General features: G+C 45.1%; 1 protein-coding gene and 1 long non-coding RNA gene across 2 annotated transcripts in view; one reads left to right on the top strand and one right to left on the bottom strand.

Moving 5' to 3' along the window:
- gli3 (GLI family zinc finger 3) overlaps positions 1–24,819 on the top strand; it is an 87,903-nt gene that overhangs the window by 32,964 nt on the left and 30,120 nt on the right. The window contains exons 3-4 of the mRNA XM_029528998.1: positions 675–920; positions 14,602–14,707. Of these exons, the coding sequence (XP_029384858.1) occupies positions 675–920; positions 14,602–14,707 (352 nt within the window). The remainder of the gene's footprint in view (positions 1–674; positions 921–14,601; positions 14,708–24,819) is intronic.
- LOC115060865 (uncharacterized) lies at positions 21,682–24,445 on the bottom strand. The gene is made up of 2 exons (XR_003842299.1): positions 24,326–24,445; positions 21,682–21,974 (listed from the first exon to the last, which is right to left on the bottom strand). It is a non-coding gene; the product is annotated as an uncharacterized LOC115060865 (long non-coding RNA).

The following is a 24,819-nucleotide window of genomic DNA, read 5'->3' as shown; positions in this document are numbered from 1 at the left end:
CTTAGTCCTTGAACTCAACTCCACATTTATCCCCTTTACACAGCATGCCAGGAAGCTTTCTCCAGAGACCCCACTCCTCCTAATTTCGCCCTCAGACTGAAAGGGAAAGATTTAGTTTGAGAACAGAGAGTGGAGGAGGGTTGGGCTGATACAACCCATGACGCTGGTTAATGGGCAGTTTGGAATGCAGTCGGAAAGCCTGTGCTGCCTCCTCCATGAGAATCCGCTTCTTTTTAGAAAGAACAGATAGAGCTGAATTTAAGAATAGGCTTTTGGGAAAATGCGGTCTCAACTGTGCGAAGTGAGGAACTTGGATTTTTTTGTGCTCATATTCAGTCTGCCTCTGAACTCCCACATTTGGCGCTGTGGAAGGCAAACACTTGCAGATTTACGCCTATGATGCACAGCAGGTTTCAGGTGTACAAAGCTGATCCTCTGCTCCTCCGTTCACCAGCTCCTTCTACATGAACAGACTTCCTCTGCGTGTATATGGGTGTTCAAATCGTGTGCGTTCAGCTCGGTTTGTGTGTGTGTCTGTGTATGAAACACAACAAGGAAAGGGGAAGAGATTCTCACACTTGGCTCTCAACTTTTATTCTGTTTTCTGCTCATAACAAATCTTTGAAGGTTTAACACCATATGTTCCTGCCCCTCTTTTCTTTATATCCCCACAGAGGACGAGAGTTCAGGTACGCCTTATCACCGCGAGCGGCGCAATGCAATTAGCTCCCAGGCCCCAACGCCTGGCGGCCCCGACAGGAACATAAGCGAGGAGCCCTCCACCTCTACAGAAGAACGGCCGTCCCTGCTCAAGAAGGAGCTGCATGGTTCCCTACCACACCTGGCCGATCACGCCCTGCCCTACAGAGGCACTCTCTTCGCCATGGACCCGCGTAATGGCTACCTAGACTCACACTATTGTAAGTCCACTAACTACAAAGTGATAAATACCATTTCTTCTTTAAAATTGAAAACTTTTTTTTTTTTTTTAGATTTTATGAAGTTAAAAAAACTGTACCACACAAGGACGTGGTTGTAGCACCTAAAAACCTCTCTACTGTAGGTGAGAGGCATGTTTGATTAAGTCTGACAGAATAGCCTCTCCCTTGCTGTTGCCTCAGAACTCTCTCACACACACACACACACACACACACACACAGACATTTGTGAACACATGCACACACACTTGTCTTGTTTTGTGCCTGGGAAGTTAGTATGGGGAACGGCCAGCGTTGCTTCTTAATTCCCTCATTAGGGGCCTGTCTGAGCACAGTACTCCGCTTTCTCTCATCAACACACACTTCAAAGCCCCAAAGCAGTGCCGAGTCAAACCGCTCTCTCTCTCTCTTTCTCTCTCGCTGGGACTCAGAGACTGTGTGAGAGAAAGAGAGAGAGAGAGAGAGAGAGAATAATGGAGATGAAGCTTGAGAGACTGAGGTGAAGGGAGCGCTGTAGCTGGAGTGAGATACTGATCATTTTGAAAAAAAAAAAAAAGTGACATTAAATAGATATTGGTCAGCTGAAAGTGTGTGTGGAAAGAGGGAACAGGAAATAGATGATTGGAGAGTAAGAGGGTGATTAGGAGGTTAACTGAGCAGCCACAGTCGCCTGGACTTAGCCTGGATTTGAGGTGATAGTTTGTTTAGTTTGGTTAAATTGGCTCTGAATTGGGGGAGACAGAGTGGGACAGTGTGATTTTAATCCAGTGTCAGTAATGAAAGTCCAGCGGACCCCAAGCGTGTACTGTAACTCTATTTATTCAGCCACTTCATTAGCTGCTACTCCCGGTGCTCGGGTGCCTGGGAGTCACCAAGGTGCCTCTTTAAGGGAAAGGTTACTTAAAAGCAAGCCGTGGTGCTGTGGACAGGGCCCTCGAGGGCAGAACATTACTGCCCATTACATCCTTACCTAACTCAGCAACACTGCCACTTCTCATTTTATGTATGTGTGTGGGTATGTGTGAAGGAGCTTTGGTGGTTCCAGACCACTGAAGCCTTCTGGGGGTAGGACTGAGGGGGGAGCAGGGGCGGGGGGGGGGGTCGCTGCGAGGCTCGGGGTCATGTGGAAAAGTCACGGTCTGAAACGGGAGAGTTCAAAAGCAGCAGGAGAAGTCAAAAGGTCTGCGGCGCTTTAAGAGACTCTCTTTGTGCATTGGGGACTCAAGAGGCTGGAAGGCTGCAATCATACGAGAGCAGAGCACAGTGATGCTTGGTGAGAAGCTGTAGGCAGGATGGACAGATTTTATCCTCCCTTTAAAAACTCTTTTTTTTTTTTTTGTTGAACCATACAAGTCTTAAATGGTTGTGTTGAAACTTGGTGAGGCAAAATAATCACTTGCAATTTAATAATTTGTATTTTAACTTTATAATCAAAATGAAATCAAAAACTTTGTCAGCTTGTGTACCGTAACAAATAAAATAAAGAAACAAAAGCCCTGCCGCCAGTTACGCAAGAAAGTTCAGTCCTGATTGGTTGTCAGTGCTGTAAAGGTAAATGAACCAATAAATACAGAAATAACTTAAAACACAAATTCTGGCAGCCTTCTGGTGTTTTTTCATTGATTGTGCTCGGCCAATTCTCTGATCCGGACTCTGAACTCAAATACATGTGATCTGAGATGAGAGCATTGCTGTGTAAAACACCTCCTCCTGGCCCCAGGTGTTGAGGACTTGGGGAGTCCCTAAAGGCGGCGGTCCCATTCTGTCTGATTGAACCCAGAACCGGAGCTCAACCCCCCCATGAGCTGCAGCGGTCGAAAGGTCAGCAGAACGAAAGGGCTCCCCTAAAACCTCCACTTCCCTCTCCCTCCCCCTACTGCTTTGAACCAGGAGCCTGTAGCGTCTGTCGCCACTCCTTCGCCACAAGGTGTAAAAAGCCACTGGCTCCTGTTCTGGTTTCTGGTTCCATACACGTATGAGCACACACATTTTACACACACACACATACACAGCCCTTATTCCACCACCGGCAGCCCCTCTCTATGAGGGCTTTGTCACCTCCTAAATTCATCCCAGGTGTGTACGTGTGCGTGTGTTTGTGATTGAGAGGGGGTCCTAAGCTATTGTGCTGTGCTTGCACAGGGCGCCATGCCACGCAGCAGACAGCCAGGTAAATCCGATTACTCTTAGCGCTGGTGTGTGTCAGTGCTTAATGTGCCTAAATGCGATGGCACCTGCCGCCTCCCCACACCTGGCTGCTGGGTTGTTATAATGGTGGCGAAGCTCTGCGGGGCGTGGGAGTCGAACAACAAGATGAGCGCAAAGGGGAGGGGCAAATCTCTGCTATTCACCCAGACTTGTGATCTCCCACTCCTCTTGCGTCTGTGGCCTAAGACCGTGTTTACTCTGGTTTTTATACCCACTTCAGTGCAGAAAAAAGGAGGCATGGAGGAAACATGGCCCCTATTGTTACCATTAGCTAATCGTGGTGATGCCTGAGTCTTAGCTGCTTTTCTCGGGCAAACACTGGATAAGAGTCCATATCCTTCTTACCACAACACTAATACATGGGGCTTTTCAGGGGGATTGAGATGAGGATTAATGAGGCAGAAGTCTTTTTTTAAGATCTTAATTGTGTAGCAATGTGAATGGGATGCGCCGCGCTGACATCTGTTTACATTATGTGCCGATTAGCCGGTCAGTGGTCTTGCAGCTGCAGTGAGCCCACTTGCTGGCGAAGCATCTCTGCTTTCTTAGTGGGGATCTTCTTTAAAGTGTCTCTTTCTTAAACACTTGCCCTTCTTTGCCAGACTAAACACATCCGTGGAGGGACTTAAATCGCATCCTTTTCAATGGCTTTCTTGCAAATGTTAAAACTGCCTGAGAATGTTTCGTGAAAGGGAGGCAACTAAAAGAAAGTACATTTGCCAAGCTTCTGAGACATTGCTCAAGTATTTTGTTTTTAAAGTAACACAAGTTTTGTGGCTGTATAGTATCAACGAAACGTTTAGTCATTGATAGGCATGAACTAGGTGCACACAGAATGTCTCCAGGCTATGATGGCTGCCAATCAGTCCAGCAGTTTTTGGGTTTGCTCCTTTAAAAAAAAAAAATCAAGCCCAGATCTTGCTGCTAGGGCATAATCCCCACGCTAAAGCTTTCCTGTCCTTGACTGATCTCTGAAACCAAGCTTGCTAAGCTGGAGGCAGTGGAGGTATGGATCTCTTGGCTGAAGGATTCTTTCACATGCATCACAGTAACCCTGCTCTCTGAGCCTACCCAAAGGTGACTGCTACCTGGATCACACTGGGCCCTGTGTTCTGGGAAAGCTAGTAGGAACGCTGAGCCCTGGCATAAAACCCGTCCTGGGGTTTTATGGTGTGGTGGGGGCAGTGGGTGTCCAGTCACACGGGTTAAACTCTAAACTGCTGTGGTGAGCTGATCTCAGGTCTACTGGGCCGTAGCACGCCAGCCGCTGCCCCGGCGTCAGTCTGTCTGCCTCAATATCAAAATGCAGCTGACCACTGAACTGAATGAGCTAGCTGTCACCAAACTGAACGTGATCTGCACAACAATGACCCTGGCCTCACTACAGTTAATTACAGTGCTTGCTCATTCAGTTCATATGGACCTTTCTAGATGTCTTGGAAGAGTAAAAGCAGCGAGGAGAAGAAGGAAGAAACAGCAGTTAAGAAGAGTGTCTTTAGGTCGAAGCTACAAACAGCGAGCTCTTCTGAAATTGTACTGAAAACTTTCTTGCCTCTTGTCGGCTTAAACGTGTCAAGCTCTGGCTTGGATACAGGTTCAAGCGCCCTCCTCCCCGAAAGAGCTGGGGAACGCAGAGCAGAGAGCCTGTGGTGAGAGGACACGTGCCTGTTTCATGGGTAAGTGTTTGTCTTTGTGATTGTTTCAATATTGGCTTTTTGAGCGCGGTGGCACCGTGCAGTCCCCCAGCGGAGCGCCGGCACAGAGAAGCCTGGGGCGCACTGCAGGCTATGGAAAGGGATCCCTTCCATCCACCTCCTTTCATCAAGAAAGAACAACATGGGCCTGTGCTCTGCTGCGGCCCCGTGGTCCAACGCACCAGGGATAATCAGTTGATCCCCTTTTATACAGCTTATTAGAGGCATCTCATGCTGTAAGATAGGCCATATTCTCACATGCATGTGCCTCTTTTGTGGCACTGAATGATTTAAGGGGGTTAAGCAAGATTTTTGAAGTGCTCTCCGAATGCACTTTCATACCGTCTTAAGGTTGCGTGGTGTCCTTAACAGCAAAGCTGATGCTTGTGAGCAGAATGCTTCAGAATAATGGCAGCCCTCATTAACAATGACAAGATTAAATGTGGCGGAGCTAAGAAGAATTAAGAAGAATTTCTGGAGAATTTAAGATGTTCAAAGAAGAATACTCAGCATTTTCTCTGTATCATCAGACCAACATCTGACAGTGTGTTTTACTGCTTTTCATATGAGATTGGTTAATCAGTCAAGTCTCAGATGCAAGTGCGAACAATAGCACATTCCAGTCGTGGAGGCTTAAAGTGCAGATTTTGCTGCGTTTTGTCCATCTGGCTGCAGCAAACACTCTGGTGACAATAACATCAAACACAACATTATAAAGACAAGATGGCTAAATGCTGCTGGAGACCTTTCCCCAGCTAGCTGGTTAAAGCCACAGTATATAAAGTTTTTTCTCTCCTCCTTAAGTTACTCTGTAGTCTCCAGTAGGATAATCACCTCTGTGGGCTGTGGGAGATGCTGTGTTATTTCATGCCTTTCTACGTTTGATTCCCTTCTATCCAAATCTCATCGTTCCTTTTTATATTTGCATTCCTCTCACATAGTGGAAGAAGATAAGCACTTGTATCCCTTCAGCCAGCTACCCCTATCTTGCTCTTGTCTCCGGAGGGTCGCTAGCATATATTGCTCTACACGAAGAGGAGGCTGATGAACACGGCGTAATTAAAATGTTTGTAGCAGCCTGGTGGAGTGTAAGATATCACTGAAGGAAGAAGAAGGGAGGCATGGCTGAGTCTGAGGATACAAGTGAGTAAGAAGGGTAGGAAAAAGAGAGCAGGAGAGAGAGAGAGTGTGTGTGTGTGTGTGGGGGGGTGGTAACAAAGCAGAAAATGAAGAGAGACATAAAAGAATGGAAGCTCAAGGAGGTCAGGCCCATCACAGGCTTTAGTGTTGCCTTCAAAGATGCCTGGGACAGGTGGCAGCTCCAGACAATCTCGCACCACAGAGCAGCATCCTCTCAGGAGGAGATAAGGGATTCCTCCATCCAGGCACCCTCCTCTCCCTCTTCCTCCCACTTCTCCTTCACTCACGCTCTCCACCTCCCTTATGCCCTCCTCCCTGCCCCTCTCCCCCATTTCGGGGTTCTTCCAGACAGGCTGCTTTGATGTGGCTCAGTGTGAGCGGGCAGCTGTAGGCCACAGGGCTGCTGGGCCACTGGGCCGGAGGACCGCTGGGAGCCGACTCGAGCGCAGCTCAATCAGTGGGGCTCTCCGGTGCCCGGCACTTTCAGGTCTCATTAAAGCGCTCCGGCAGGGTTAATCCTCTTTAAGGTTTACATGGGCCCCAGTTTGTCTCTCTGCCCAGGCTGAGAGAACCCCTGGGCGCCACCTGTGTGACAAAGACTCAAATCACTGTGACACAAGTTCCCTCCGTCTGTTGCCTCACTTGTTTACTCTCCTTGTATGCTCTCCTCTCTCTCTTCTTCCTCTATAGCCTTTGCTTGCCTTCCCCTGTGCATTCTGCCCCTTCCCTTGATAGTACCTAGGCCGCGTTGTAAGTCTTTTAGGATTATTTGGGTGGAATCTGTTGACAGGGGTGCAGTAAATGGATTACAACTTTGTCCTTGTTTTGGGATGCTGTGAGGAGGGAAAGGGGAGAGATCAGGAGGATGCGCGCTGAATAATGAGAGAGGCAAAGAAAAAGAGAGCAGGATTAATTGAAAGAATTAGGAGGACGATGCAAGAGTGAAATAGAGGGTGAAAGGCAGGGTAAGGCTACAGTGATGCAAAGAGCACAGAGGAAAAGAGAGAGAATCAGCAAATTCCAGATGTTGCTGCTGTCTTAAGGCCCAATTGGTCCAGAGGCGTCGACCCCAGTCTGGCCCTGCAGAGCCCAGGAGCCATTTGTCTGATTGCTTTGACGCTGGGCTTTGTCTTTACTTCATGACACACAGTTTCCCCCATTAGCTCAAATAATGGCCACGTATCTCCAGAGGACTGCACAGACTTTAATGTCAGTGTAGGTTTGGTGGGAAACAGAGATACAGGTTTGGAACAAAGGGGGAATAAAAGTATTGCATTGGTGGTTTTGATTGTTACAGCTGCATGCATGACAATTTTTCTGTTAAACTGATTTCCCACCCTATATGCAGCCGCTAGTTTCCACTAACTTGAATACCATGTGAAAATCATCTTGCAGAAGCACACAGCTGCATTGAGATAGACAATCCAAAACATTTAGTTGCCAATGAACTCAAACTGTAAAAAAAACAAACAAAACCTAACTAAACAATTATTGAGGTTTGATGGATTGGTTTTAAAAACAGGCAACAGTTTTTTTGAAAAAAAAACAACAAAACAAAAAAACAGCAAACAAACAAAAAAACCAAAAAATCTTTATGTGTGCGCAAGGTCCCTCTTCACACTTTCCCAGGTTTTTCTGTGGTATAGTTCATCAATGATTTGCTTTTCGGCAACTCACCTTCAAATCTTGCGCGTGCCCTTGAATGCACCGCTTAGAACTGGCTGCTTATTTTAACCACATTACCATGCGATTGCAGATCATTTTGGCCAAAAATAAATAAATAAGTAAAAGGTGACAAAGTAGTCAGCGTGATGGATTACCTCTCTGGATCAAGATTAAAGTCTCTGCAAGTTGATATTCACCCGGCACGTAGAACAGGACTGAGACTGGTGGCAACCAGGAAGTGTCACATGTTAAAGAAAACTACATTAAAATGACTTGTTTTGCTTTGTGGCCTCTCAGCAGGGATGAGAATTGAGAAGCTGTCCAGGCTTCCTGAGCAGTGTCCAGCCTTTGTCTTATTGTAATGCAGATGTATTAGCTTCACAGTCACTATCTCACAGCCACATGCAGTTTTCTGGAGGCCCAGGGAGGAGCCGTGACACGGGGCTATAGGGTACTGATGCAGCGGCAGTGATCATCAACACTGCCACTGATATGACCTTGGCTCATATATACATATATACTGTATAGTTTACCATACATTTTCTATGATACCTGCATTTAAAGGGCTTTTTAAAAACAGATTGTGGACACTTCAGTGACCCCAATTCCTAAATAAAGATCTCAAAAAAAGATGAAACCCTAAAGCGTCTTTGTATTTGAGTGGAATAAATCACACAGGAGGAGTCGAAGCAAAATAAATGTAGCAAAGTCCAGGTGAGTTAACCTGAGGTTTAAATCAACTCCCTTCTCTCTGTATGGAGAGGCGGGGGATAGACAGAGAGAGGGCATGGAGAGGTGTACTGTTCAGTGTTTCACTTATTAAACTGCTGTGTAAATCTCTCCTTGGCTTGGTGGAGGGGAGGAGGATGGAGCGTGGGGTAGGGTGGGGTAGGGTAGAGAGGGTGCTGCGGTGAGGGGAGAGGGCCAACGCACAACGCTTTGCTCTGCTCCTGAGTTTATCCCAAAATGGAGAAATTCACCAAATGTAGGAGATAGATTGGTGCTCCGCAGAGGCCTCATGAAATAACCCTCACTCCCTGATCCACACTGGGACACAGGGAGGGGAAGAAAGGCAGGAAACGGCTCGGGTTGGTTGCTGCTGAGGGGGGAGGCTTTGCTCCACTCTCAAGGCGAGGGCCCTTGTGCTGCCGTGCAATCTGTTAAAAATGAACTGTTTTGCAAATGCTGGTGTTTCAGCACGATGGTTGTGTGACTGTAGAGAAGGGAGGTGATAACTCCATGCTACTTGCAGCACAGCACAGATATCCACATCATTGTGGTTGTTTAAAAATTTATTTGAAGCTTTTATTTCAGATAAATGTCTGCAAATATTTCATGTTTGACGCGACCTCTCAGCTAAAGTTTGGCAGTTCATCGTCACATGCGGTGTGGGTGATATGTAGGCACACTGATAAATGATCCTGTTCTTAACTATGTAAATATTTGTGTATAGAGGTGACCTGCTCGAACTTAAGTCCCAGAGCAAATATGCGTAGACATGTAGAGCCACGAAGAGAAAGGATGGGCATTGACCAACTTGTTCAGTCTAGACAAACAAATTACTTCTGACAGCGACTCGTGATGGAATGTACTTCTGAACTGGAATGATGGCTGTTGTTTCTCTGTTCAGCACTCTGCTCCTCTTCTCTACTTCAAGCTTGTTTTTTTTTTTTTTTTTCTCCTACGTGTTAATTATTTTTACCCACAGAAAGTCTTTTTGGGTTTAAGGGTGTGAGAGCAATTGAGCATGAGACAGCACAAGCGAAAACAGTGCAAACAGCAGAGGAGAGTAAAAAAAAAAAGAAAAAAAAAAGTCTATTGATTTATGGAGGAAGGGCAGAGTGTGATCTGCCAGGCTTGCGTATATGATGAATGGCAGAGAGATTGGCAAAGCAACACTTAACATTCCTCCGTTATTTAACCTCTCTGCTTACTTTTTTCTCCCTTTTCTTTAAAGCGTTGCTCTTTGCTGAATAAAAGATTGTTTTTATCTGTCTGTGTTCTAGTTCCCAAACATCACATACAGTAGAGGAAGCTTTGCACAGCAAGAACATTACACTAATTTATACAGCGGTAATTAGGCCATTAGACCTGAAACAATCTGGGACCCGTAATTAAGCAAAGCGCTCCAAAAGTCAACAACTCCCATTGAGCTTAGCGAAACAGTCTTGTAAGGGTCTCAGTGTGAGTAAACACGATGAGAGACTGGGTCTGAAGGGGTTGAGCCGAGCGGGAATTCACCTTCACCAGCCGGCTGGCTTCTACCGCTCCACCTCCTGCCAACGTATAATGATCAAACTCGATTAAAAGAACTATTTTTTGGTTTTAGGATTGCTACATAGCCACCATCACCATTAACAGCTGTTTACTCACCAGCTCAGCACCAAACTTTCATCCTTTACTTGCCAAAAATGGAGAAAATAAAGTCGGAGCCCGATCACATCCCTTTCCGATGCTGTAGGATACTGAGTCACTGTAGGCTGCGCTTGAGAAGTAACCCTGTTCAGAGCACATATTGCAATTTCTTGTCTTGACTGACTGTGAAGAGCTATTAATGCTAACATTGGCTACATGGCAATAATGAAACTTACAAATAGCTCCTTTAAAGATGCCGTGTCATACATTTAAATTGCACTCTGAATAGCTGTCTGCAGATATTAGTAGTAGCTACACTAAATTGTATAACTTTCTCCTGACTTTTATTCAAGACTTGCTTTTTTATGGACTACCTGATACATTAACCTCCTCGGGCCTATAAAGTTACTCAAGTGAAACAACTCGAGGAGAAAAGCACTCTTTGGGTCGCTTCATTTTAAGGGGTCAGAGTGTTAAAATGCTTGGGAACTCTTGTTCTTAGCATTTAAGTATCTCTCTTTTTTGTCAGCAAACTCACCACCGGTACTCACACCCAGAAAGTGAGAGAGACACAAATTGTACACACAAGCACTCACAAACATGCAGATACCCAAAGTCTGGAGCATCTCACTAGTTTGTGAAGTGTTGCAGAATTATGGTGCAACTGCAGACCTCAATGCAGACTGAGCGTGCCTCAGCAGTGAGATCATGAGCAAGGAGAGAGGTGGCATAATGAAATCTGGCAGTCACAGCCCCGGCACAGGCTTCATATGTTCCACATTAGCAATTCACAAACCTCTGGAGCAGGCCCCAGCAGCCCTTTTCTCACTCCGCCTTAGTCGCTTATGACAATCTGTCACTGGCTCTTTGTGCTCTCTCAGCGGCGTGCCGATGAGAAGCGCAGTGTTTATGGAAGAGTGTTTCGTCCTCGACTGCGGCTGACACTCTGTTAGAGCAGAGTCAGTGAACCCTCACAAGAGCAGAGGAGGAGCTCAGGTTTAGCCGTCAAGACAATAAACTCACAATGCTGAGTTGACAACAAAAGAGAAGGAAGAGAAATTGTTTGTGTATTATCAAGACCCAAATCAGAATTGCGAGTGACAGCTCAAATTCTCCTCAAGTATCACATCACATATGTTCAAAAGCAAAGCAAAGAGCCTTTGTGGTAAAAGTTCCATTATTAAAGGAGATTAACCAATAAGGATATTGTAAATGATATGCTTTAGGCTTTATCCTCCCCATGTCCTCCCCCTTCTTTTGAAATTATTCAAGTGTCCAATAAAGGACAAGGCAATTACCATTCTCTCTTTAATGAAGGAGGAGCTGGCTTTTGGTCCTGAGCATGGTGTATTTGTAGTGAATTAGAATTAATGAGCTTGGTCAAAGTTTGTTTCTAATTGCCCTTTCATTAAGATCCATTTGTAATCCTGTTTTAATGACTTCCGCCCCTTCTCCTGAAATGATAAAACAGGAAAAATCTAAACCTGAAATTAATAATTCTGCTCTGCACTCATTAAAATAATTGAGAAGAGTTCTGATGAATTAGTAAAGAGCCATGAAAATTGTTCCTCCATCATATATCTTTCAAACGACGCATTTCACCAAAGTTTGAAAACTTGGGTTCTCATTGTTCCTGAATTACTCACTGTAAACATTTGATTGGCTCTAATCCCGCTCCCTTTACCAGTGGTGGTTTACCATGTGCAGTATGGACAAACTGTCATTACACTTCCCTGAGGAATGCCAGAACTGCTGTGGTGTGTGGCTGCAGCGGGAGGGTAAAACTCTTGAGCCGAATGTTGGCCTTCTCTGTGCCTTGCAGCTGTATTTGGTATTAGAATACGAGAACACCCCTGAATATCCAGAAGAGCAGGGGCAATTTAGTCTCGGAGTAAACAGTAAGGAGTCCCTACAGGAAACACTGGAGATGGATTGCAGGATGGAGTCTCTCCCCCTCTCTCCTTCGCCCTCTGTTCTTTGCGACTGTATACATTCCCTCTGGTGACATGGGGCTGTTTGCCTTGCTAATGGAGAGCTGCACGGGCGTAAAAGAGGTGGCAGGCACTGTTTAGATAGGACCACGGTAAAGTAAACTTCTGAGTTAGATTTAAATAAACCTCGGCGGAACGGTTTGCCATGTGGCAAAGTAACGGCCCGCAGTGAGAGGAGGGAGGGAAAGAGTGATGAAGGAGTGAGGGGGGGGGTCCAGTCTAGGCACAGGGCTGCGCTGAGTGAGGAGCTCCAGAGACATAAACATAGGGGGGATCTGGGTAATTCAATGAGGAGCGGCGGATGTGGGAATGAAGGTGTGTGTTGCAAGGGTGAAGGGGAGGAGTGTTTTAAAATGATTTCCCAGTTTGTAATCTCTGCACTCATCCCCCAGTTGCCCAACAGGACAGAGGTTAGTGTGAAGCTTCTGCAATTTGGGCAGCGATCAGCAAGAACATGAAGCCTGTACTCCCATCAAGCTAGAACACAGCACATAGACCCGAGTAAACCTGAAGGTTCATTTCTGACTCTGACAGCCGAGGGCCGGCAGCCCAGGAGTGGAGCTGTGGAGAGTAAACAAAGCAGATTCTGCCCTTATCTAACACTAGCCAATCTCTCCATCCTAGCATCCCCTCTTCCCTCCGCAGCTCTGGAATCGTCTGAGGTGAGCCAAGCCAAAACTGAGTCATCAGGAGGAAACTATTAAACAGTCAGAGACGGAGTGGTCAGATAGTTGCCAGAGCTCTATGGAGGAGGCTTTTTACTATTTTTTTTTCTCTGCTATTGTGAGGAGAAGATGAAACCCCTCCAATGGTGTGTTTTCACTTTTTCAAAGCATTTAACAACCACAAAATCGATACAATGCTGCTACTTGCATTTTAATGTAAAGCAACAGGAGTTTTGCACTGCATGTAGAGCATCTGTAGCTATTCAAGACGCAGAGCTGTGGCTGTGTTTGCACTGCAAAAGACGACAGCCAGAGACGTTTAGTCATTTAAACACTTCAAAAGAACGCACTGTTAGCATCGGTGCCAAAAACAGTAGTGGTAACTGTCCTGATTGCATCACCGTTATTTTAGGCTTTCATGCCAGAGTCAACATAAAACGCATCAAAATTGTTAAAGCCTGCGAAAACCAGTATTTGTAAATTTTTTTAACTGAAGGCCTGTGATACAATTTGACTATATGGAAGGAAGGAAGTGTGTCAGGATTACAAATGACACAAAAGTGATCATCTCTGTCTGTTGTGCCTGTTGGTATGTTCAATTGTCACCACGGTTATATAAAAAGCACTGAACCGATTTCACTCCCAATTCGATGGAGGGATGGTGGAAGGTCCCATCAAATTTTTTGGGACAAATCTGAATCATTTGCATCGCGAATCAGATTTATTTATTTTCTTCCTGGTGTATGTTTGACATTGGCCTTGGCAGAGGTCTGCGCTCTGTGAATGCCCCTCTAGTTGTCGCTCTGTTGACCCAAGCTGGCAGTGATCAACCCAGTGAAAGAAGGAGTAATGAGGTAAACAGACCTGTGTGGTGTTGGTGTTGGTGGAGGCGGGGGGGGGTCAACACCTGCTCGGTTGCCCAGCAATGCAGCTGTGTTTGCCATGAACCAACACATACAGAGCTGTTGGGGTACTCAGCGTTTGGCCATCTGCCCTTTTGGCACATGTTCCCATATGTTTACAAGCAAAAACACATAGCTAGCAGCCTAAGAGACCTGCTGCATGAAGGTATGCAGATGCTGACACATGCTCTGCCTCAGGGTAGCGATACGCAACTTGGCAATGGTCTTTGTGTAACAGGCAATAAAGTGACGTGTTTTGGCAGTGAGATGTGCTCTTACAATATGTGAATGAAGAAGCGATTCATTTGTTTCTGTGTGGACACTTGCTGTTTTTGCCCGCAGAAGTTTTGACTCATTTCACTTTCACACCTCGACCCCTCTAGACAGCGCGGTGCCAAAACTCCCACTCACGGTTTACTTGTTGCAACTCGTCCAACAATGGATGCGCACTTGCAACACAAAATTCCAACTAACTTTTTAAGATGACTGCAGCCAGAAGTTAGAAGAAGAGGGCGAACATATGTGAATATGGCCCTGTGGCAGCACAACAGTTTCAATTTCAGGGGTAAAAATAAAGAAAGGCTTGGAAGCTCATTTTATGCAAATGTTTATGCAAAAAGGATGTTTTTGTTCTTGTTTTGTACGTTTCATTGGTTGTACTTAAACATTATCCTTTGTACAAAACCATATTATGCTTGGTACGGTAAGAAATGGGCCATTTGGCTGCTTTTCTTACGGTTCTTTATCGCTGTTTATTTTGAGTTCTGTCAGCCTTGAGACATTTACAAAGACTTCCTCGGTGAACATTTTGGAGCCGCGCAGCTTTTAGTTCAGTGCATTTAATGAGGTCTCACATGGGTGGGTCTGCTGAAAGATAGCCATCAACCGCTGCCTTTCATTATAGCTGCTATTTAGATTAACCGAGGAGGGAGTGACTTCACATGGCAGTATATCATAGGGAGACAAGTCGTTTTAAAAAGTATAAAGAAAAAAAATCATGTCTCATGTGTTTTTTGGCCTTTTCTTCCTGTTATTCTGTACAGCTGCACCACCGTTCTTCCCAACCTTCCATCATCCGGTGCCGATTGACGACAGACATGCCCAGGGACGGTACATCTACGAGCCTTCCCCTGTGCCCCCTCTTCATGTGTAAGTCTTTCAAAATAGTCACTCACACACACATGCACGTAAAGCTGAAGTATTGCTGATCATACCTGAGAGAAACTTTGATTCAGCTGCATCACGAGCATCAACATTAAGCTTCCTGCCTATTAATGCCGATACAAATCAGGCCCCTAAACTACCTTCCCCCCTGTGGGTGATCATCCTCCCTGAGGGTGCTGGGCGCCTCTCTTTGCCTTTCAGGATCAAAGGCCGCGGCCCTGTACGTGCGCAACATGATCCGCGTGTCAGAGACACGCAAATGAACATGTGTCAGAGACATGGAAATGAGAGCAGGGCGAGGGGAAGCCAGGGAGCGTGCGATTCTCATAAGAGCAGTGATCAAGCCCTGTCAAGAGAAGGAAGCAATGCCTCTGCTGACATCTACCCATCTCTGACAGACACAGATGGGCCCCTGACACATTCACTGTATATGGCTAACCATCCCGCCTCATCCAATCGCATGTAAATACTCAGCATCAGATAGGAAGTGAGGTAAAAACATGGTGTCATGCCTCCTAAGCGGTAAGTATTTATAAGCAGGGGATCTCTTATTACAGCGGAACTCTCTTGACTGGTCAGGATAGAAAAGAACTTCAAAACACGTGGCTCCCTCACTCACATGGCCTCATGCTTACTCTTCTTACTTTTTGTCCCACTCTGTCTTCATCATTTTTGCTCTTCCCATTGTTTTGTATTCTTTGCATCTAAACACTAAGTACCACAAGTAGGTGCCTCATCATCCTTGTGGTGCTCGTTTTCCCGCAGACACGAAGGAAGCGATCACCACGCGACGAGGACAAATTGGATGGGGCAGCTACTTGGGCCGCATTATGTTTGATATTCTTCATCATTATCAACTCCCCCTTTCCTTTCCTCAGGAGTCATATCTTTCCCTTGCTGATGTGCCACTAAGCGTAATGAATTTTTTATGTCCCCCCCACCACCTCCGGCCCACCCCACCTCTCAACCCCTCGTCTCCTACTCAGGGGCTGCAGCAGAGGAAAAAAAAAAAAAAAACGTTGGTGGAGGGGGGGAGAGAGAGGGGCGAGGAAATAAAAAAGGGAGGTGATTGATGCCCCGTGTCACTGCAAACAAAATGGCAAATATAATTTAGCATTTAGCTTATGCGGAGATAATGGGGCGAACACGCAGCGGCAACATAGGCTTGAACAAACAGCCTGGCTTGTTATCCGTCAGGAGCGCTTTGGTACGATCTGGAGCACAGGTTAGGGAGGGAGTAGGGAGGAGGGAAATGAGAAGGGGGTGGAGGGACAACATGAAGCCCGGGAATTGAATTAAGGGGGAGAAGTTCTGGAGCGCCGGTGTCTTCAGTCACTCTGTCCGGACAGGAGTTATCTGTATGCTTGGTTTGCTGTCACTGGAGACATGGCCGTGCTCTGCCATGCTTCTTAGCCTATTTATCCAATCCATTAAGCATAGAGCTGTTTAATGCACGCTACTCCGAGGGAAACTATTTGTCATTATTATAAGACAGCTGATTAGAGACCAGGCGTTTTTAAATCAAGCCTGTAAACTCAGTGTCATGCACGTTATCTATGAAGTTTACGTGCGCTCCATGCAGAAATCTGTTTTTGAGTCTTGGTACTGGGAAGCAGCAATATTGCCTGCTTGATTGAAAAAGCAGCGCTGAATTCCTTGTTGGGCTGAAGCACTCATCAGCTGAGGTATTACAGCTGGGTCCAACCACCTGATGGCAAATTGGAGTTAATTGCACTCCCAGGTTTGTTTGGCTTTGTGCGACTTTATGCTGCAGCCGAACTTTACGAGTGTGGTTCTGCAGCCAAAAGCATAAATCTCTCTGAAGATTGAAAAGTGATGCATTCTGCTCAGTGACGCTGCTTGTAGCCTGCCCGAGGAAATAGAGGCAGTCAACGTATAGCCGTGGCCTTGGGGAAATAGAGGACAGGAGCCGGCTTATGGAGAAATATTGAATTGTTTTAAGACAAGTTTTCCTCGGTGAACAGAATTAATCGTTATTAGCCCTCTCAAAGATATGCCTAAGTACACAGGGACTATTATTGCAGTACTTCCCCATGCAGCCTCTCATTACGGCCTGTAATTACAGTTGGGTTGGCCCTGCGGCAGTTCCATCAATCCAGTCAGCCCCCCCCACCCTCCTCCGCTGCCACGCACACAAGCCAGTCACCATTGGGCATCTGTGGCCGGAGAAAAAACACCACGGACGCCCAGCAGCTTGTTTCCTCCCTGCCTCAATGACACATCCACCATCCATACGTGGCAAATGAACAGAATCATATCCTATTACCATGAAGGACCTTAATTGAAACATGTTTATTTATGGCCCCCGTTTTCAGATGAGGCACGAGCATTAGCTGCACAGCTAACAGGCTCCAGTGATATGAGGCGGTGGAATTAAATTAAAAGCTCATAAAATGAAATATGCTCTGTATTAGCTGTTTGACACTTAATTTGCCTTCAAATGAGCAGAGGAAATCACAAATTAACTGTCCTTTGTTTTTTTCCCTCTTTACCTCACCTCCCCTATTAGGCAAGGGAGAGCGCAATTACAGACAGAGGCTAATCGTTTAGTTTATGAATTCTTGTGGGGAAGGTACCAATGTGTCATTCAATATTAAAGCCTCAGGGTCAGGAGGGGGGTGGGCGTCCCTTCTTGTGGGTGCTTAATTTACTGGGGAACTCATTCCCATGTAGGAAGGCACTTAAAAAAAAGAAAAAGATTTCTAACCAAAGCTAGCTAACAACACGGTGACTCTCTTTAACCTTCTCACTTAACCCTTAGCGTGTCCTGCGCTGATCCAGGACCAGTGACCAGCCCTGAAACCAGGTCCTGTCTATGGCCTGTTTCTGGAAACAGTTGACCTCCAGCGTTATCAAACAGAGGCAAAGCCTACTCCATAGAAGATGCTTCCTGCTTAAATAAACACATTGATCGGCGAAGTAGGCTCTCCATGGGAGCTCTGGTCCCCTTTGCCACCACCATTGTGTGGGACTGGCTTAATGGGAGTTTTGGGGGGAGGCCGGGGCCAAGAGAAGAGACAGCTCCTTTCATTCTAGCTTTATTGCCTGACCATAGTACACAAAAAAACAAAACAGCCCTCTCATGTGGCTCAGTGCCGGCTCTCGGTCACCCGGAGACCGCTCAGAACAAACAGAGGTATTCGTCACAAGTTAATTATCAGCATCAAGAGTTTACTCTGGAGTCCCGGGGCCTTCGTGCTGTGAATGGGGCCATAAAAACAACAAAACAGTCTTATGGGATCAGCAATTGACACAAGCTTTTGCGCAGTTGCCGTGTGTGGACTTAAGAAAGAATTAGTCAAGATGCCAGAGTCAATATAAGAGTTTATAAAGTCGGACAACAAAAAGAATAGCCTAAGCTTTGATTTTCTGCTTTATTTCCATGTGATTGTTTTTTTCTTTTTTTCTTTTTTTTTTGAGGAGGAAATTTAAGATACCTTGATGCATTTCAGGAATTTCAAGTATTAAAGTATTTTCTATATTCTACATGCCACCAAAACAGTGTAGTTTTTATTTTAATATGTTTATTCAAATGTGCAAATCTTCACATTTTACAGGTTCAGCTTTCACAGTTTTTCGTCAGGACAGTCAGTAGCTGTGTTTTCTGTCACTGTGGTAGAGTGAAGGTGGGGGCTGCAGGGTGTGTTTCCGTGTTCCCAGCTTGTGTGGTTATTTCGTTCAGGAGTGTGTTTGTTCAGCTGTGGGCCTGGTTTGACTGGAAGGTACTCTGGACTCCTCTGTCATCACAGCACAACCCCAGCTCTGACACGATGAGCAGGCGAGGAGCTAATTGACTTAACGTCCGCTGCCACAGAAATGTCGCGTCAATCTAAAGAGCCACAAAAATCAAGAGAATCACCCCCCCACCCCCGATTTCCTGGCTATTGGCTACTGGGGTCTGAGATTCTCAGCAATTTTAATCAGTTTCTGTTTGCCGTCTCGCACACGCTTCCCCCTTGCTGTCCTCGTTGCATTTTGAAGATGTATTGACTGTTGTTTTGTTATTTACATAAACTGTTGTCAGAGCGCCCGGTCTGGGCATAGAGGAGCGGCATGTTGCTTAGCATAAAGACCACAATCTTATCTCAACACCTCCTTCCAGATGGGACGAGGCCGAGCATTGCTACACACACGCGCGTACTGCAAAACAATAGAAAGACAAAAGCGTTTGGTGTAGTTTTATGGAAGCAAGAGGAATACTGTTTATGCAGCCTCATCAGTGGCTCTTTATGGTGCGATTTGACTTTGCTGTTTCAGACCAGACCTTATGATTATTTTTACTGAGTTTGAGAGCAAACATATGTCGTAGTAGCTCTTATTATATATTTTTTGTGACATAACAAACCACCCGCCCCCTGTTGTATGTTTTTTTTTTTTTTTTTTTCTGGTTGTCACTCTTAAAATTGAATAAAAAATGGCCTGTTGCTGTTCACATTTGAATATGGTCTAGACTAAAGCAGACTGTGAAGTGAGGCCATAAATTACCTGAAGAATTAATGATTATTTAATAATCACATCTGATAATCTTTGTCCAGATATGGTGGCTGTCACTGAAAAAAGCAGGGGTGGGTGGGAGAGAGAGACGAAGGCCACTTTTTCATCTTCCTCTCAAACTGTCCAAAACGCATTCTGTGTGACTTCGCAGGTCAACCCCCTTTCTGGTGCAGTCACTGGTTTCCCTCCATCCCTGCGAACCCCTGCCTCTTTAATACTTTCTCTATGGAGTAAGTCGGGGGGACAGGCGGTCACGCAGTAGCTGGCTTCATGATTAATGGTGTTTATTCTTGACAGAAGGCTCCTTTATTTATCTGCATTGCAGTTTCACTGATACTATCAGTCACCTGAATGAAAAATATTCAGTCATACCAATTTTGCAGTATAATTGAGTAGAGTCACTTCCTTTCAGTTTTTTTTCTCCCCCCTCGCTCTCCTCTCCCACTCTATCTGCCAGCCTTATCATCGCCACAGTAATTTTCGCGCTGCGTTGTTTGATATGGAGAGGCTGGCTTTAGCCGTATTTGACATAAAGCCTCTTCAATTTTCACTGAAGGAAAAAAAAAAAAGAAAAGAAAAAGCGAAAGAAAGAAAGTTGTGCACCACTCTGTGAAAATGTGCGAAGAGAGGAAAGTATCCCCCCTCCCCTCCCTTCTTCTTCTTCTTTTTTTTTTCTGAGGCAATTTCAGGATTTAGAGAGAAAGGAGATAAATGCCTAAGCAGAAATGTGGGCAGATTGAAGTTACAGTATATCTATTTTTTTGTAATACACCAGTTTCAAAACCCCTAAATGGGCAGTGTAGTATTTATTTATTTTTTTATTTTTTTATTTTTTTTTGTATTCAGCTTAAGCACAAGACCGTGATATTTTGAAGGCACCTGTGTATTTTGAGAATGATGGATCCAGCAGGTTGGAAGGAAGAAGAGAGAGATGGAGAAAGAGAGAGGAAAAAAAAAAAAAAGACTTTGGCACCGCAGATATTTGACAACGCCTGTAAAGGTTTTAGGGTTGAGTCATTACCCGTGGAGATCTGTAAAGACATGTTCCAAAACTCTACTTACCAGGCTAGGATTACCTACGCTGAGGCTGCTGCAGCCACTTTGTGTATATTTCACATGCATTTTTTATGTCCCCCCCCCCCCCCCCTTGCTAAATGCTTTATGACTGATTTAGTATGTCTTAAAGCCAAATAGTAATCTCACCCAAAGTCTTCACAGTATTTCCAATCTCCAAATGATTCCTTACATAATACTTTTATTCATGCAAATCAAATCGTATCATATCTGATTATTCGCTCGACAAATATTTCCCCCTCATTGTACGAGCCTCTGTGTTAGCCCTTGGTTGAATTTAATTTTAGGGTCCATTAAAAATATCTTTTGAAAAAGGTAAATTTTTGATAAAAGTGGAATGCATTAATCTCTAATACAAGGCCTGTGAATTTGCACATGTAACACATTAGTGGATTAGATTTTTTCTGTACACAAGTCATTTGCCCCCTCTTCATGTTTGAGATCTCAATTTGTAGCTCTCCCATGGAGCACAATGGAAAACCAGGTCTGAGGGGAAGAGATAACAGGCAGGTGCCAACAGCTCTCTCTCTCTCTGTCGCTCTCTTTCCGTGTGTGTGTGTGTTGCATCCATGATTGCACACACACACACACGTTTTTATTTATTTCACTTCTTTTAATTTTTAAAATTTTTACTTGCAATTCTTCAACCTTTATTTTTCTCCTAAATATAAAACAAACTGATCTGAAATTCAACATTTTTTTTTATTGCATATGCTCATCTCACTATAATTGTTATCTAACAATTAACCAGTTCGCAAAAGTAACATTTAATTCAAACATTAAAATTGTTATAAAATGCATCACAATTAATGCTGATAATAATTATTTTCACTCTCGTGTTTGTTTTTTGCTTGATTAATTGTTTTCTCAGAAAAATGTTGGCTGAGAAATGCTCATTGCGGTTTAAAAAATCACATTAAACTTTACTATTTTAGTGTTTTATCTTTAAATTTTAATTTAATCTAGGATGCACGACAAAGAAGGAAAAGCTTCTCGTTTTTAGTGGTTTCATTGATGACTTATTTGCTGGCCATGATGGACTGTCACTTTTAAGAGCGGCTTCTTAATTGGCTTTATAAAAGACCCCCCCCCACCCACCCCCACGCAAGTAGTAACTGTCAAGATATTACCGGCGCCGGCAGCAGCACGCCGCCGCCTCAAATCGTCTCCACGACCTCCGGCAGCTGCTGTCCTGACATCTGCTTCACCTCACAAATAGTAGCAGTAGTTTAGAAGCTGTCAGTTAAAATGAGCTCACTGAAATGAGAGCAAATACTGATGTATATTTATTTATTTTTTTTTTTTTTTCACGCCTTGCCGGATGCACAATAATAATTTTCAGTTTAAGGAATTGGGAGTTAGCTTACAGCTTTTTTTTTTTTTTTGACTCAGCCTGTGCCCTGCAGACGTCATGCTGTAGCAGTGTCGAAATGTGGAATTTCCATTACTCTGATCTCTGGGCTCTGGGCCCCAGAGCCTGCGATCCCACTCTGGGGGCCAGTTACAGCAAGTAACGAGACCAGGGGAACAGGGTCATAAATCCTCTCCGGCTCTCCTCATTTTCCATCCTCCCTCTGTTCCTCCCTTTCCTCTCCTCCCTCGCTCGCTCTCGTCCTCTTCCATCTCTCCTTGCCGAGCATTCAATAAATGATTTGGGAGAAACCTAAATGCAACAATGTAAAATGTTACCACATGTTGGTTAAATTCCCACAGTCCGGCTTAAGGTTCTGCTAAAAACCACTGACAGTTTTAATGTGGGAGGAAATGAGTTCATTACTTTTCTTATTGCTGCGACACTTTCCTCTCCGCCCTTTTCTTATTTGTTTATCTTCAGAATCACAGAAAATTTTACTCCTTTTAAACTCTTCTCACCAATGAAAATTAATTCATATCGCATAAAGCGATTCCTTTCTCTCAGCCCGTTATCTCCCTTATCAGATGTGGCGTCCATTACATCTGTAGTGTGATAGGGAATGGTTTCATCTAACAATAATGGGGTTTGGAGTTTGGAAAGAGCCGAAGAGAAACCCCTCTCCTCTCCTCTCTCCCATGATACTTTTTTCATTGAGTGGTGGTGGGGGGAGGGGGGGGGGGGGGGGGTGTCAGCTTGTAAAGTTTTGTTTTTGTATGTGTGTGTTTTTCGTTTCCAGAGGGAGCTACACAAATATGTAATGCGCACAGCTGCAGTGTGATTGCACTTGTAAGAATGCAGGGAGGTTTTCGCTGGATGCCCATCACTTTGACAGATCTTTGTGATTTATTGCAAATTCTCAACAGCGTTTGCTGCTTGTATAAATTTAGGAAACTTCTCATCTTCAGAGCCAAATAAAAATAGACAAAATAAATGTTACCCCCAAAGTGGGCTTATTAGGAATTCTCTCCCATTCATATCAGTTTTGTTTCACTTATGTAGCAGGTTTGTGAAACATCCTCCTTTGGGTATATCCCAAATTTCCACAGGTCTCTGATTAAGCCTCCCAAAGCTTCATCAAGCTCGAGCTTGGCACCACCACGCACTCAGCCCCGTCATGATTAAATATCAAGGAACTCCACTTGACATTTTATTAGTCCAACAAGATGGATGAAATAGCCAGAATAAAGTAGGCTGTGTCTTTTCACTTTCCCACCAGCGCTTGCCTTTCTTCTGTCCAGCTTTTCTTTCTTGCCCTCCCGTAGCAGAAGTGTGTATTAGGAAAACGTGATGGATTTCATTCTCAAAAGGATATTTCCAGTGCTGAGAAGGAAACATATATTAATGTGTCTTGTACCTGATGCTCCTGTTCTCCTCCCTCTGTGTCTCTACTCGCCCACTCTCCCTCCTCACCCTCCTGACCCCCCCCTTTTTTTTTTTCTTTCTGCTGTTCTACCTCAGATCTCTGTCTGAAGGATTAACCATCTCCAGCAGTGTGTCTCCGCTGTCTTGTAGTGCTGTGTATTGTTTCTGATTTGCTCAGGCCCATCCGTGCGGCTGCTCATTTCAGCAGCCCAGTGTGACGTTGCGAATTGAGAGTGGGGGGGGGGGGGCCATGCAGAGCCGTCTCAGCCAGCCGTGCCGCTCGTCGCAGCCCCTGGGCCACACTCATTCTCCTTGCCGCCCCTCACCTGATACAGGCCGTATGCACGCAGACGTGCACACTCATTACCTGACTTGTCAGGGTAGTGGAGGCAACGGGGTGTGGAACCTGAAGCCTGTTTCGCTGCAGGCGTCAGCTGAGTTTTTCTGTAAAAGCATCGGGGCCATCGAGACACGACTTGAGAGGAAAAGGAAGGCTAGATTCGCTTCCTCCTTCTTTTCAGAAGTTTAACACTTCAACACCCAGGAGTCCCCTCATATCTTCTCCATAGCCCGGGGCAGGTCAGAGGAACTCAAAACACTCACTGAGAGAAGTGCTAATTCCACCTGTGCTTGCTTTGGGGGGGGAGGGGGAGCAGCAATCAAGTGCGTAATTTACAGCGAGCAGAGATGAAGATTGGCTGCAAAGTGATTGCTCTGTTTATGAAAGGGGCAGAACCAAGTATGGGAAAAGACCAAAAGAAGAACAAGAAAATCTTTCTTTCTTTTTTTTTTTTGTCTCATGTTCATTCCCTGATTCCAGCCCCCTTGAATTTACAGGAAAAAAAAAAAAGAAAGGCTGGCTCATTTTGTGTAATTTCACTTTCATGTTTTCATTTTCCTGCTGCATACTCTGTTGATTCGTTTTGGTAGACAGTCTTATCTCGATGGCTGAAAATTACATTTAATTGCGGCCTGGAAAGAAACGGTTTTCAAAACGGCCTATGAAGAAGAAAAAAGAAACCAAAAAAAACAGAAAACCCCTCCTGCGTGGCAAAGCTAAACATAAACTTTTCAAAATAACAATCGTGTCTCGTTGTAATTTGGAACGAAAATGAGCGCCGAAAAGATGCAATTGTGCCCTTTTCTTTGACAAACATAATCTTATGGCTTTATGGAAGCATGACTGTTGAAAAGGAGTCTTGATCTAAAACAAGGAGCATTTTCCATGTGTGACATACCTTCAGCTGGTTTGTGACTCACAGGCAGCAGTTACAACAAGAGGCTCTGACACCTGGAGCAGTTTCTCATGACTTGTCACACTCACTGACTCCTGTGGATAAACATATGTTATCTCTCCGGTAGCGTGGAAGCGATACGTGCTCGAAGGGACGTACTGAACACCTTTTCCAGCGGCTCAAGTGCGCATGTGCGCTCTCTCCGCCGAGCATATGTGGGCAGTGTGAGTGTGACTGAAATACACAGTGGGAGGAGATGGAGAAACTGAAAGAGAGCGGCATTCACATTGGACAGTGAGTGTGTGTATGTGTGTGAATGGTGTATGGGAATGTCTGGCACACCTCCCAAGGTATCCCACAGAGAGGGAATCCTGCTTGATGGGACCATGAATAAAAGCCCTCCCACCCCCTGAACCCACTCAGCCCTTTGATGTCAGGGGGTCATGCAGTGCCCTCGCAGCCCCAGGGGGACATAGTTACCCCGAATGCCTGGCAAC

Source organism: Echeneis naucrates, chromosome 20 (genome assembly GCF_900963305.1).
Source record: "Echeneis naucrates chromosome 20, fEcheNa1.1, whole genome shotgun sequence".
In the NCBI taxonomy this organism is placed as follows: domain Eukaryota; kingdom Metazoa; phylum Chordata; class Actinopteri; order Carangiformes; family Echeneidae; genus Echeneis; species Echeneis naucrates.
This window is presented reverse-complemented; position numbering and strand designations above follow the sequence as displayed.